We start from the raw sequence: 11789 nt of genomic DNA, 5'->3' as shown, positions 1-11789 counted from the left end.
AGACCAAAGGTTCCCCTCCCATGGGAGCTCATTATTTCCTTTGGGCCTACAAATTCTTCAAATAAAATAACGATTGGTCTTCTACAATCATCTCTGGGAACTTGCCTGATTACATGGTGTTTTATCCTTTTCCTTTCTATGAGGAAGGGGCACTGAAATTTTTGATAGAGAGAGACAGCAGCAGGCCTAGAGTCAGGAAGACCTGAGTTCAAATCTGGTTTCAGGCACTTACTAGCTGTGTGACCCTGGGCAAGTCACTTAACCTTGTTTACCTCAGTTTTGTCATCTGTGAAATGAGCTGGAGAAGGAAATGAGCTGGAGAAGGAAATGGCCAACCACTCCAGTGGTAAATTGGTCAAATCATTTTGGAAAGCAATTTTGAATTGTGCTAAGAAAGTGATTAAAATCTGCACGTGCTTTGAATTGGAATTCCCACTGCTGGGCAAATACTCCAAAGAAATCAAATACATATATACCACAGTATTGATAGTATTACTTTTTTGTGGTAGCAAAACCTGGAAATAATATATATTCTCATTGAGAAGTAGCTAAATAAGTTATGGTACAAGAATACATTGGAAAACTGCTGTGCTATAACAAGTAATGAATATGATGACTATAGAGAAGCATGGAAGACTTACATGAACTAATGCAAAGTGAAATAAGCAGAACCAGGAAAACAATATACACAGCTACAGCAATGTAAATAGAAAGAACAACAGCAAATACAAAAATCAAATATTGTGTCACTATAATGAGCAAGCCGGGCCCTGAAAAAAAGGGGACCTATTGGCATAGAACACTGCAAAAACTCTTGGACTTGGTTCATGTCTCCATTAATTTTGCTGAATTGCTTTTCCCCCCTTCATCTGTTTTTATTTTTTGTTACAAGGGATGGCTCTCTTGGTAGGAGGCAGCTAGTTGGTGCAGGGAATAGAGTGCAGGGTCTGGAGTCAGAAAGACTCACCTTTCTGAGGTCAAATCTGGCCTCAGATATTTAGTACCTGTGTGACCCTAGGCAAGTCATTTAACCCTGTTTACCTCAGTTTCCTCATGTACAAAAATGAGCTGGAGAAGGAAATGGTGAACTACTCTAGTATCTTTGCCAAGAAAACCCCAAATGGGGTTATGAAGAGTTGGATGCAACTGAAAAATGACTGAACAACAGCTCTTGGTAGGGGTAGGTAAAGGGGATGTATTGATAATGAGGATGACATTAAAATTTTTTGAATAAAAGGAATTCCATATGGGGTGGGGCAGAGAAGAATAGCTTTTGCAGGACATTTTTAAAGGATATTTACTTATTTTTCTGGTATAGTTTTGTCATTGAGGGGCTAGTCTAGATAGCCATTTATGTCTAGATCTCTATAGGCAGGGTTGCTTTTTAAAAATTAAATACATTTAAAAGTATAAACACTTGGGAAAACCAAGTTCCTGTGCCATCACACTCAGTAATGTTCTCCCATACTCATTGTGACTGACAGATTCCTTTATTTTCTTTTTCTTTCAGTTCCTGACTGGCTTCAGTGGGGGCTAAAATAAAGGAAAAATGTGGAGAAATTATCAGAATTCCGTCTTGGAATCATGAGAATGGCAACAATTTATCATTTTGAAAGTAGTGTCAAGAAAATTGTTTCTCTAGAATAGACTAGCCACCAGTGCTTCAGACATTTTTTTAGTGCAAAAGAAAAATATGCCTAGAGTTAAAATTTCTTCTTTACTAAAATTTAATTATTTTATTTCTGAGGTGAATGACTACTGACACCACACATAACAGCACTTAGATGTCTAGAAATTACAAAGCTGTCATTTCAGAAATGTGATGGCAAATGTTGTCATTCATGTGTAAGGAATAGATTAAGGCCACTGGGGTATTTGATCATTTCCAAATCACAGAATCTCAGATTTGGAAGGGATCCTAGATGTCATCTACTTCAAACAATATTAGAACATAAGTTCCCTCTACAGCACACCAAACAAGTAGTCATCTAGTCTCTGCTTAAAGATCCATGACCTTCCAAGGCAGCCTACTTTACTTTGGGATAGTTCTTTCATCAAGCTCCAAATGGCTCCTTTGCACCTTCTTGCAACTGCTTCAAATTCTGCCCTCCTCTGGCACTAGTAATAATGATAGCTGACATTTATGTGTTTAGATGTTAAGTTGTTTATAAGAACCTCAATTAGCAAAATATGATTAGAGTCACTCTTCTTTGTCATTTCAGCCTGAGTAGAAATTGGCCACATCTACAGCTGATTAACAATTATTTTAAAACATTCGTGAGATTTGCCACCAGAGAGCTGAAAGCACGCATTAAATAGATTGCCTTTTGTTTACACAAAATGATAAGCAATTTGTAGTCTTTCTGTACAGGGCCACTGCCTGTCTGTAGTTATTCAGTCACCAGTATTTCAAGTAGGTGGTCCATAATAATGCAGGACCATGTCTGTCCTGGACCATGTATCCCACCTGAATCTTGGGTCTTTTTTCTTTTCATATTACCACTGTTCAATTATTTTTAGATGGAATAATACTTTAGAAAAAATGTATTTCCCATCTGAGAGTCTTGACTCTGGCAATCCATTAAACTTGAAATCTCTTCTCTGTTTCTAATATGGATGTGAACAACCACTATTAGATTTCTGTTTCTTAGGAAAGAACCATAAACATATTTAAAAAATTTGTGAATCTGATGTTATTCACTTATTTAATGAATAGTCTGTGTACCCAAGAAGGAAGGGACCGGAGCATAAATAATGAGGGTACAGGGATGATTTCTTCTCTTAGTGTCCAGTCTGGGAAGCCACCTTCTTCTGTTTTCATTTTTCTTATTTGTCCAATGGACCAGTAGGATTTTAAATGAGAGGTTTTCTAAAAGCTAGGCTCTGAAATTTAGGTTAAGTGTTTTGTGACATTGTGGTAAGAAACATAGATTAGAGAATCACTGTGCATTATGAGATGATAAATCTCACCTACTATAATACCAACTTTACCAACAAACACTAACATCTTGGGCCAATGCCCAAAGTATGATTTGGCTTCTGTTGTCTTAAATTTTCATCAGTCTGGATTTAGAAAAGGAAATAATCTCCTTACATAACACTATTTAAAATGACAACCACAACCACCTGCTTTGGCTCTCCCTCCCTCCCTGCCCCCAACATTCATAGGACTGCTGATAGAATATATCCCTGTGTGCACACAGGCCCAGAATGTGATTTTCCATTAGTACCTGATTCATCGTTATTCCAGAAAGTTCTTGGGTCAGGCTTAGTCAGGATGTCGGCTTTATTACCCGGTTCTTTCATCTATAAAACACAAGGAAGAACAACACAATGTGATACTGTGATATCTCAGATGCCTGGACTTCTGAGGTGCCCATCCAATGTAAAATTCAATAATCCTAGATTTAACAAAAGTTATATGGAATTCTGGAGCTGATTATCTCTACCTGCTATATCCTTTGACATCTCTGGATATAGGGAACTACCCTGAGGCAGTCTTTCCTCCTTTGGTAAACAAGATCCTGCAGGCATTCTCCACTCTCTCCTCCCATTCTACCAGGCAGTGGTCCCCTCCCCACTCAGGGAGGAAGAAGGAAACAGCAACCATGATTCAAAGTTCTTAACCCTGCTGACTGGGTGGCCAAAATAGGATGCCCTCTTCTCTCTAAGGTTCTGTAATGCCACTCTATACTGGTTCTTCTCCTACCTATCTGACTGCTCCGCAGTCTCCTTTGCACTCATCTAAATTACGCTCAAGGTGGATGCTCCCAAGAGTTCTGCCCTGGATTGTCTTCTCTTCTCCCTTTATACGTGATTTCTCTTGGAAATCTCATTAATTTGAATGGATGCAATTATCTTCCCTATGCTGTAGATTCTCAGATCTACTTATCCAGGTCTCACTTGTCTCCTAATCTCCTACTACCTATTAGACCTCTCAAACTGGATATGCCATAGACATCTTAATCTCAACAGTCTAAAACTAAACTAATTATCTTTGCTCTCAAACTCTCCTCATTTCTGAACTTTCTTATTACTTTCCAGGGCACCATTATCATCCTAGTCACCCAGACTCAAAACCTAGGTGGCATCTTGAACTCTTCATGCTCACCTCTCACTTCCAATCTGTTGCCAAGGCCTGTACATTTTACCCTCCTAACATCTCTCCTATATACCTCATTCTGTCCTCTGACACTGCCACCACTCTGGTGTAGGCCCTCATCATCTCTTACCCAGACTATTATAACATCTTGCTAGTAGGTTTCCCTTCCTCAAGTTTCTTCCTATTCCAATTGTCAGATTAATCTTCCTAAAATGGAGATTTGACCATGTCACCTCCTGCCCCACCACCATTAATAAAATCCAGTTTGATCCACACCTCTTGGATCAAATGTAAAATTCTCTGTTTAACTTGTCACAACTTCACCTCCTCCTACCTTTTTAGTCTTCTCATACGATACTGTCATGCACTTTGCAGCACAGTGACATTGGCCTCCTTGTTGTTACTTGAACAAGATACTTCCTCTTCTGACATCAGGTATTTTCACTAACCATCTTGCAGACCTGGAATTCTCTCCCTCTTATGTCTACTCGATGGCTTCATTCAACTTTCAGCCTCAATCCTACCTTCTATGAGAAGTCTTTCCTGATCCCCTCACTTCCTTCATCTTTAAAATGGAGACGATTATTGCATATACCTCACAAAAGCAAATGAAATCATGTATGTACTTTATAAAACTTAATGTGCTGTATAAGTGTGAGTTCTATCAATTAGCGTTCATTAAGGGCCCAATATGTACTGGGCACTGTGCCAGGCACTAGTGATACAAATACAAAAGTGGGACAGCCTCTGTTTTCCAGAAAGTTACATATTAATAAGGGAAGCAACATGGTCACAGAAATGTAAATATAGGATATATGCAAAAAAAAAAAAGCACAGTGATTTGAAAAGGGCCACTGGAAGAATCAGTACAGACATTCTGAAGCAGGCGGGACTTTAACTGAGCTTTGTAGGAAGCTGGGGTTTCTGAGAGGTAAAGGTGAGAGGGAAACTGGAAATAGTCTATGCAAAGGCAAAGACTGGGAACTGCAAGTTTAGGTACCCATAACAGCTAGAAGGTAAATTTGACAGAATTATAGAACGTGTGAGGGAGAGTGATACATTATGAGCCTGGAAATACAGGTTGGAGTCAGACTGTGAAGGGTTTCAAATGCCAAATCCAAGAGTTAATTTTTGTTTTAAAGGTGGGAGAGGGACATGGTCAGACCTGAGCTTTAGGAAAATCATTTTGATAGCTGTGAGAGGGATGGATTGGAGCAGACAGACACTAGATACAGGGAAATCAATTAGTCAAGTCAACAAGCATTTATTAAGCACTTATTATCTGGTAGCTCCTGTGCTAAATTATGGGGATACAAAGAAAAGCAAAACCAGTCCCTGACATGAGGGAGCTTGCATTCTAATGGGAGAGACAACACGCCAACAACTATGTTCAAACAAGACATATTGGAGGTAATCTGCATCAAGATACATTGGAGATAGTAAAATAAATTGGAGATAATCTCAGCGGGTGGGCACTAGCACTGAGGTGAACTAAGAAAGGCCTTTTACTGAAGGCAAGATTTGAAATGAGAATTAAAATGATCCAGGTTAGCCAGAATGTGGAGATGTGAAGGAGAGTTCCTGGCATGGGGAGCAGATGGTGAAAAGGAACAAATTCTGGAGATGGAGTATTGTGTTGGAGAAATAATGAGGCTGGTGACACTGGATAAAAAGTATGGGCAGGATAGTGAAATATGGAAAGATTGGAAAGGTAAAAAGATGCCAGGTTGTGAAGGGCTTTAAATACCAAAGTAAGGATTTTCTATTTGACCCTAGAGGTATGTGGGAGCTTTTGGAATTTATTGAAGAGGGGAGGTGGACAGATCCAAACTTTAGGAAGACCATTTTGGCAGCTGAATGTAGGCATGGACCGGAGTGGTAATAATACAGGGAGACTATTTAGAAGACCATTACAATAGTCTAGCCACGAGATGATGAGGGCCTGAGCCAAAATGGCAGCTGTGTGAGAGGAGAGAAAGGGGGTGTATACAAGAAACATGAAAGTAGATTTGACAAGACTTAACAATAGATTAGATGTGGGTGTGTGTGTGGGTGAGCAAGAAAAAAGAGTTGAGGATGACACTAGGTTTCGAGCATTGTTGACTTGAGTGGGAGAATAATAAAGTTAGGAAGAGGGGAGGGTCTGGGGGGAAAAGACAATGACTTTAGTTTTGGACATGCTAATTTTAAGGTGCCTATGGGACAACCAGTTAAAGATGTTCAACAACAATTGAAGATGCAAGATTAGAAGTCAAGAAAGAGGATAAGCCAGATAAATAGATCTTAGGGTCTCCTGTATTGTTGTTCAGTCATTTTCAGTAGCATCTAACTCTTCATGACCCTATTTTGGGTTTCCTTGGCAAAGATACTGGAATGATTTGCCATTTCCTTCTCCAATTCACTTTATAGATGAAGAACTGAGGCAAACAGGGTTAAGTGACTTGCCCAGGGTGATACAATTAGTAAGTATCTGAAGTCAGATTTAAACTTGGGAAGATGAATCTTCCTAACTCCAGACCTGGAACTCTATCTATTTAGTTGTGGGAGTTGATGAGATTAAGCAAAATAAGTTTAGAAAGAGAAGATAAGAAAGTCCAGGTCAGAGCCTTGGGGAGCACCCATGGTTAGTTGGAATGACTTGGATGATAATCCAGCAAAGTTGACTGAGAAAGACTGGTCAGACAGGTAGGAGAAAAAAACCAACAGAGAGCAGTGTCATGAAAACCTAGAAAGAAGAGCGTACAAGGATTGACTATGTTGAAGACTGCAGAGAGGTCAAGAAGAATGGAAGCTGGGACTGGAGTAGGGATTGACTTGGGACTATCCAGAAGGGTATTATAATAGTTCAGGCAAAAGGTGATGGTGAGGGCCTCTCTTACAAGGGTCCCTTCTAGCTCTAAATTTATGATCTAAACCTTAAAGTGCTACTTAAATGCAATTTATCATTATTGTTATTATATTCACCTTCAGGTCCAATTGTATTCATACACAAAATCCTACCTAGAAGACACTCCCCACAAAAGTCTTTAAACTGGTTTATCTATGTAGGCACATCTTCAAGGCAACAGGAATACTGGCTCTGGATCATTTTGTATTATACACCCCCACCCTACTCCCCACTGTTTTTCCTTCAACCAATCTAAGATGCCTTGTTCAGATGAACATCTGCCTAGGAGTGGTGACTTGGGTCTTGTGGAACTTGGGAAAAATATGGGTTTAGATGAGAGAAACAGACCATGTGTGATTGATTACTGCTAGACCATGTCTGGGTTGGAAAAAAATTCCCAGTGCAGGGCTTTATAGGAAAAAGAAAAAGGTAGTGGGTGCTTTTAATCAGCCTAAGTGAAAAGTGTCACTTAGCTTTTTTGCCCACAGATATTAACAGAAAGGTGTCATAGATCAGGAGAAAACCAAAAGAATTTAGATATGATTATGGGCACATATACCTAATTAAATTTTTTTTCCTTGTTAAAGAAGAAAGTCTAGTTATGTGGCTCTGTATATCACTGAGGTTTAGTTTAGGTTCTATCTCCATGCTCCATAATTCCTGCAGTAGAACGTAAGTTTCCTGAGGGCACATTTGTTTGATTTTTATCTTTGTATCACCAGTGCCTAGCACAAGGTCTTATGTGTTTAATTATTTTTTGTTGAATGGAATGGTATAATTTTCTACATTTTTATTTTTTAAAAATGTCATATGTGGGTTAGATGCCTACTGTTTTCCTCATATGATGGGACAAAACTCTATTAATTGGTCCAGAGTTCTAAAAGCTTCTTCTAGACTTTGGCTTGTCTTATGGCTTGCAAAAGCAGTGGTTCCTGCAAAATCATTTAATAAGTTGGCCATTCTGAGAGTCCAGGATGTTGACTTAATTTTTTACAGAGGATCCCAGATGTGCTGGAGGACTCACTGCAGATCTGGCAAATGTTTTCTTTAAATTTCAGTTAACCTTCCTTAATGTCTGATATGAAACACATGTAAAAAGGATACCTGACAGAAATAAAGTGCTTTCTTTGCATGAGCATTTTTTTATGATGACTGGCAATGCCAGTAGATTTTCATCCAGAGATGGGATGACTTTTCTTTCTTTTTTAGCAAAATAAATTGTACATTTTATAATGATTCTGTTTTCCAGTAGATCTTTGCATTTCTGTGGGTTGGCTCACAAAGAAAATAAGTATGAGAGCATCCTGGGAATAAAAAGTGTGTGGAACATTGGATAGTTTGACTAAGTATTGAATTCTAAGAGTTATGGGTTCTAATCTTTGCTGGTCACTTTAGAGCATAATTTCTGGGAAGTAATTAACATAAAAACTCTGATCTTTCAGAGAAATTTCTGGAAAAAAAACCCACAAACAAACCTGAATCTAAAAGTTCGTGTGAAATTTATATAAAACTTATAAATCCTGTCTCCTCTAGGAAGCCTTCCCTCATTATTTTGGCCTACAGTAATCCTCTCTCACCTTTGAACCTATAGCACTTACAATTTACACTACACAGTTTAGTCCATACTGCTTTGAAGCAGAATGGTATACTAAATGGAGGGCTGGTCTTTCACTTGAGAAGATGTGGGTTCAAGTCCTGCTTTTGACATATGCTAATTTTATGACCTTTGGCAAGTAATTTAACATGTCAGTGTACCAGGCAACTTTCTAAGATTATAAATTGTGGATGAACCAGAAATGTACAGGAGTTCTTTATGCTGATAAAATTTTAGGTCCAAAACCAAATACAAATTATACCATGTATGTTAGTCTTGTCTCTCCAAGAAACTTGTAAGCTCTTTGAGGACAGAGATGTGAATAGGATGATGTGGATCTTCTATTTCTGTTTTATCCACCAGAGCATAGTTTTAAATACAACGCAGGTCCTCAATAAATATGTTGATTAAAACTATATAAAACTTTGGAGTTATAATAAATATTTTTAAATGGATAGGTTTTCTTTTTATTCAACAGACATTCCCAACAAAAACCCAAAGAAATCCTTCTCAAACCACATTCCCTGAAGACATTTAAGCATTTAAGTAAGACCAAGCTTTGTGATTCCTTCTGAGGAAAAACCAGATTTTATGCTGATGGTCATTCCCATCCCCACCCCAGCTCCTAACAACAGGCTTCACAAAAAAAGCTTCTGAGCCACTCAGTGATAAAGAGAAGTTACATTATCTCTTCTCTTTATGTGAACAAAGAGTCCTTCTATTTTCTTGCCCAGGAATCCTTGCCAAATTCTCCATCATTTGAGACCCTGTTGTGTTATTGTTGAGTCATTTTTCAGTCATGTCTGACTCTGTATGACCCCATTTGGGGTTTTCGTGGCAGAAACACTGCTGTGGTTTGCCATTTCCTTCTCCAGCTCATTTTACAAATGAGGAAACTGAGGAAAACGGGTTAAGTGACTTGCCCAGAGTCATACAGCTAGTAAGTATCTGAGGCCAGATTTAAACCAAGCAAGATGAATCTTCTTGACTTTAGGCCCAGCACTTTATCTACCACACCCCCCTAGCTGTCCTTTGAGACCTTAGCAGGGTCCAAAAATTCAATAACCAACCTCTTGTACAAACAAATACCATATTTTCCTATCTTGTATACAATATCATATAATGAGGGACTATGGGAAATATCTTCTTGAATTCCAGCGGTATCTAACACTCCCTTGATTTAGTAACATTATCAAAAAAAGGAAACTGAGTTAATCTGGCATAACTAGTCAACTCTTAATATCTTCTAGTAATTACTCTCAGAGGGCTGGCTATTTAATAAATCATCTTTAAATTTTGCTGGGGACTGACATCAAGATCAACAGATTATCAATTTTCAGAATCCATCTTTTTTAAAAACTGGGATAACATTCTGGTGTCTGTCTTGTGTTCCATGCTTCATCAAGAAATACCAAATTTGGTATTACTCTCCAAATTCTTTCTCTGCAGGTAAAGAAATTCAGTCAAACTCAGTGACTTGACCTCATTTAGAGAAGCTAGTGCTCTCTTGCTGTCTCCTCAATTATCCAAGGATTCAAATCTCTCTTAACTATGATTGTTCCATCCTTTCCAGTTTGAAGATAATTTTCTTTGAGAGAGAGGCAGAGAAGCAGAAGCAAAATGAGTATTGAATAGCAAGAGGAACCCAGAAAAGCAGAGATATTAAGATGATTCCTTTCAAAAGATATAGAATTAAGAAAACCACCTGTGCTCAGAGGTTCCCTTTCATAAATGGATAACCTCAAGTGTATAATCATCTAGCTCAGGGGTGCGGAACCTGCAGTCTTGAGGCCACATATGGTCCTAGGATCTGCACTTAAGGACCTAAAGGGTTACATGTGGCTTCAAGGCCACAGGTTACCCACCCCTGAGCTAGCCCTTACCCTAGAAGGTGCAGGAAATCATGGAGAAGGCAAAGGAGGAGTCTAGAGAGAAGGCTTACTTGGAGTCCTTAGGAACTTCTTCCTAAGCTTAACATTTCTTTGAAAAACGCTTATTCCCAAACAATACATATATTTGTGCAAAGGGGAGTCAGTTCAGAGTATAATAAAATTTGATACACAATTGGGTGATAATTAACAGGCTTTAACCTTGAAGAAAATAGGTGGCGTGCTGAGGAAGGCTGAAGGGTAGTGGTTTGGTACATAGTTATTTATATAACTATCAAAGAGTTATCCCTTAATCCCTGAACCAGCGGACAGTCTGAGCCATGTTCTATTATGATACCTAAACTTAATGAGGCAAAGCTAAGCAGAGAGAACACATATATATTCCTTTAAATAGAAAAAAAAATTCGCAACTATAATGATAATAAAGATTTCCTCAATTCTTTGTGGTATCCATGATCTCATTGGTGTGGATATTTTATCTACTGGTGAGCGTAGAAGTGGAATGGGCAGTAGTATTTGTGAAGATTGGGAAAAGCTTCATGTAGAAGATGGAATTTGAACTAATTTTTGAGGGAAATAGGGGATTCTAATAGTTTAGGGGTGGGGTGGGATGAGGGAGTGCATTCCAGACTTGAGGGATAGCTAGTATAAAAGCATTATGAGTGAGGAAGAGGAAGAAGAGCAATATAGCTGGACTACACAGTGTAAGAGGCAAATAATGTGCAACAAGAATGAAAAGGTAGGTTAAAGCCAGAATGTGAAGGGCTTTCAAAGCCAAATGAAGGTGTTCATATTGCCAAAGGCAATAGGGAGCCATTGTAGCTCCTTAAGTAGGGCAGTAATATGGTCAGACATGTACTTTAGGGAAACCACTTTAGCAGTTGTGTAGAAGACAGATTGGAATGGGAAGATGCTTGAAGTAGATGGCCAATTAGGATGCTATTGCAATAGTCCAGACAAGAGATAATGAGGACTTGAACTAGTGAGTGAGGAAAGAGAAGGGGCATATGCAAAAGATGTTGTATAGTTAGAGATAACAAGATTTGGATTTATAGGGTTGAAGAGAGTAAAGAATCAAGGATAACACCAAGGTTGCAAACTTCAGCAACTAGAGGAATGGTGGTATTATCAACAGATAAAGGGAAGTGCAGAAAACGAATGTGGGTTTTTTTTGGGGGAGCAGTGAGTGGAGAGGAAGAGAGATGAGTTCTATTTTGGACATGATAAGTTTGAGAAGCCTTTGGGATATCCAATCCTAAATTCAGGGTTGGAACTCAAAAGAGAGACTAGGGTTGGGTATATAGATCTGTGAGTTAT

The 11789-nt window shown here is 38.7% G+C and overlaps 1 protein-coding gene across 1 annotated transcript in view; it reads right to left on the bottom strand.

Moving 5' to 3' along the window:
• Positions 1-1468: 1468 nt before the first annotated feature.
• Positions 1469-11789, bottom strand: part of LOC144457639 (uncharacterized) — a 109668-nt gene continuing 99347 nt past the window's right edge. Inside the window, exons 3-4 of the mRNA XM_078155550.1 lie at positions 3231-3306; positions 1469-1533 (exon numbers count right to left, since the gene is read on the bottom strand). Coding sequence (XP_078011676.1) covers positions 1469-1533; positions 3231-3306 — 141 coding nt within the window. The remainder of the gene's footprint in view (positions 1534-3230; positions 3307-11789) is intronic.

This window comes from Phascolarctos cinereus, unplaced genomic scaffold, assembly GCF_003287225.1.
Source record: "Phascolarctos cinereus isolate Bilbo 61053 unplaced genomic scaffold, phaCin_HiC Scaffold_5;HRSCAF=322, whole genome shotgun sequence".
Lineage (NCBI taxonomy): Eukaryota > Metazoa > Chordata > Mammalia > Diprotodontia > Phascolarctidae > Phascolarctos > Phascolarctos cinereus.
The sequence above is the reverse complement of the archived record's forward strand: the minus strand, read 5'-3'. Positions and strand labels throughout refer to the sequence as shown.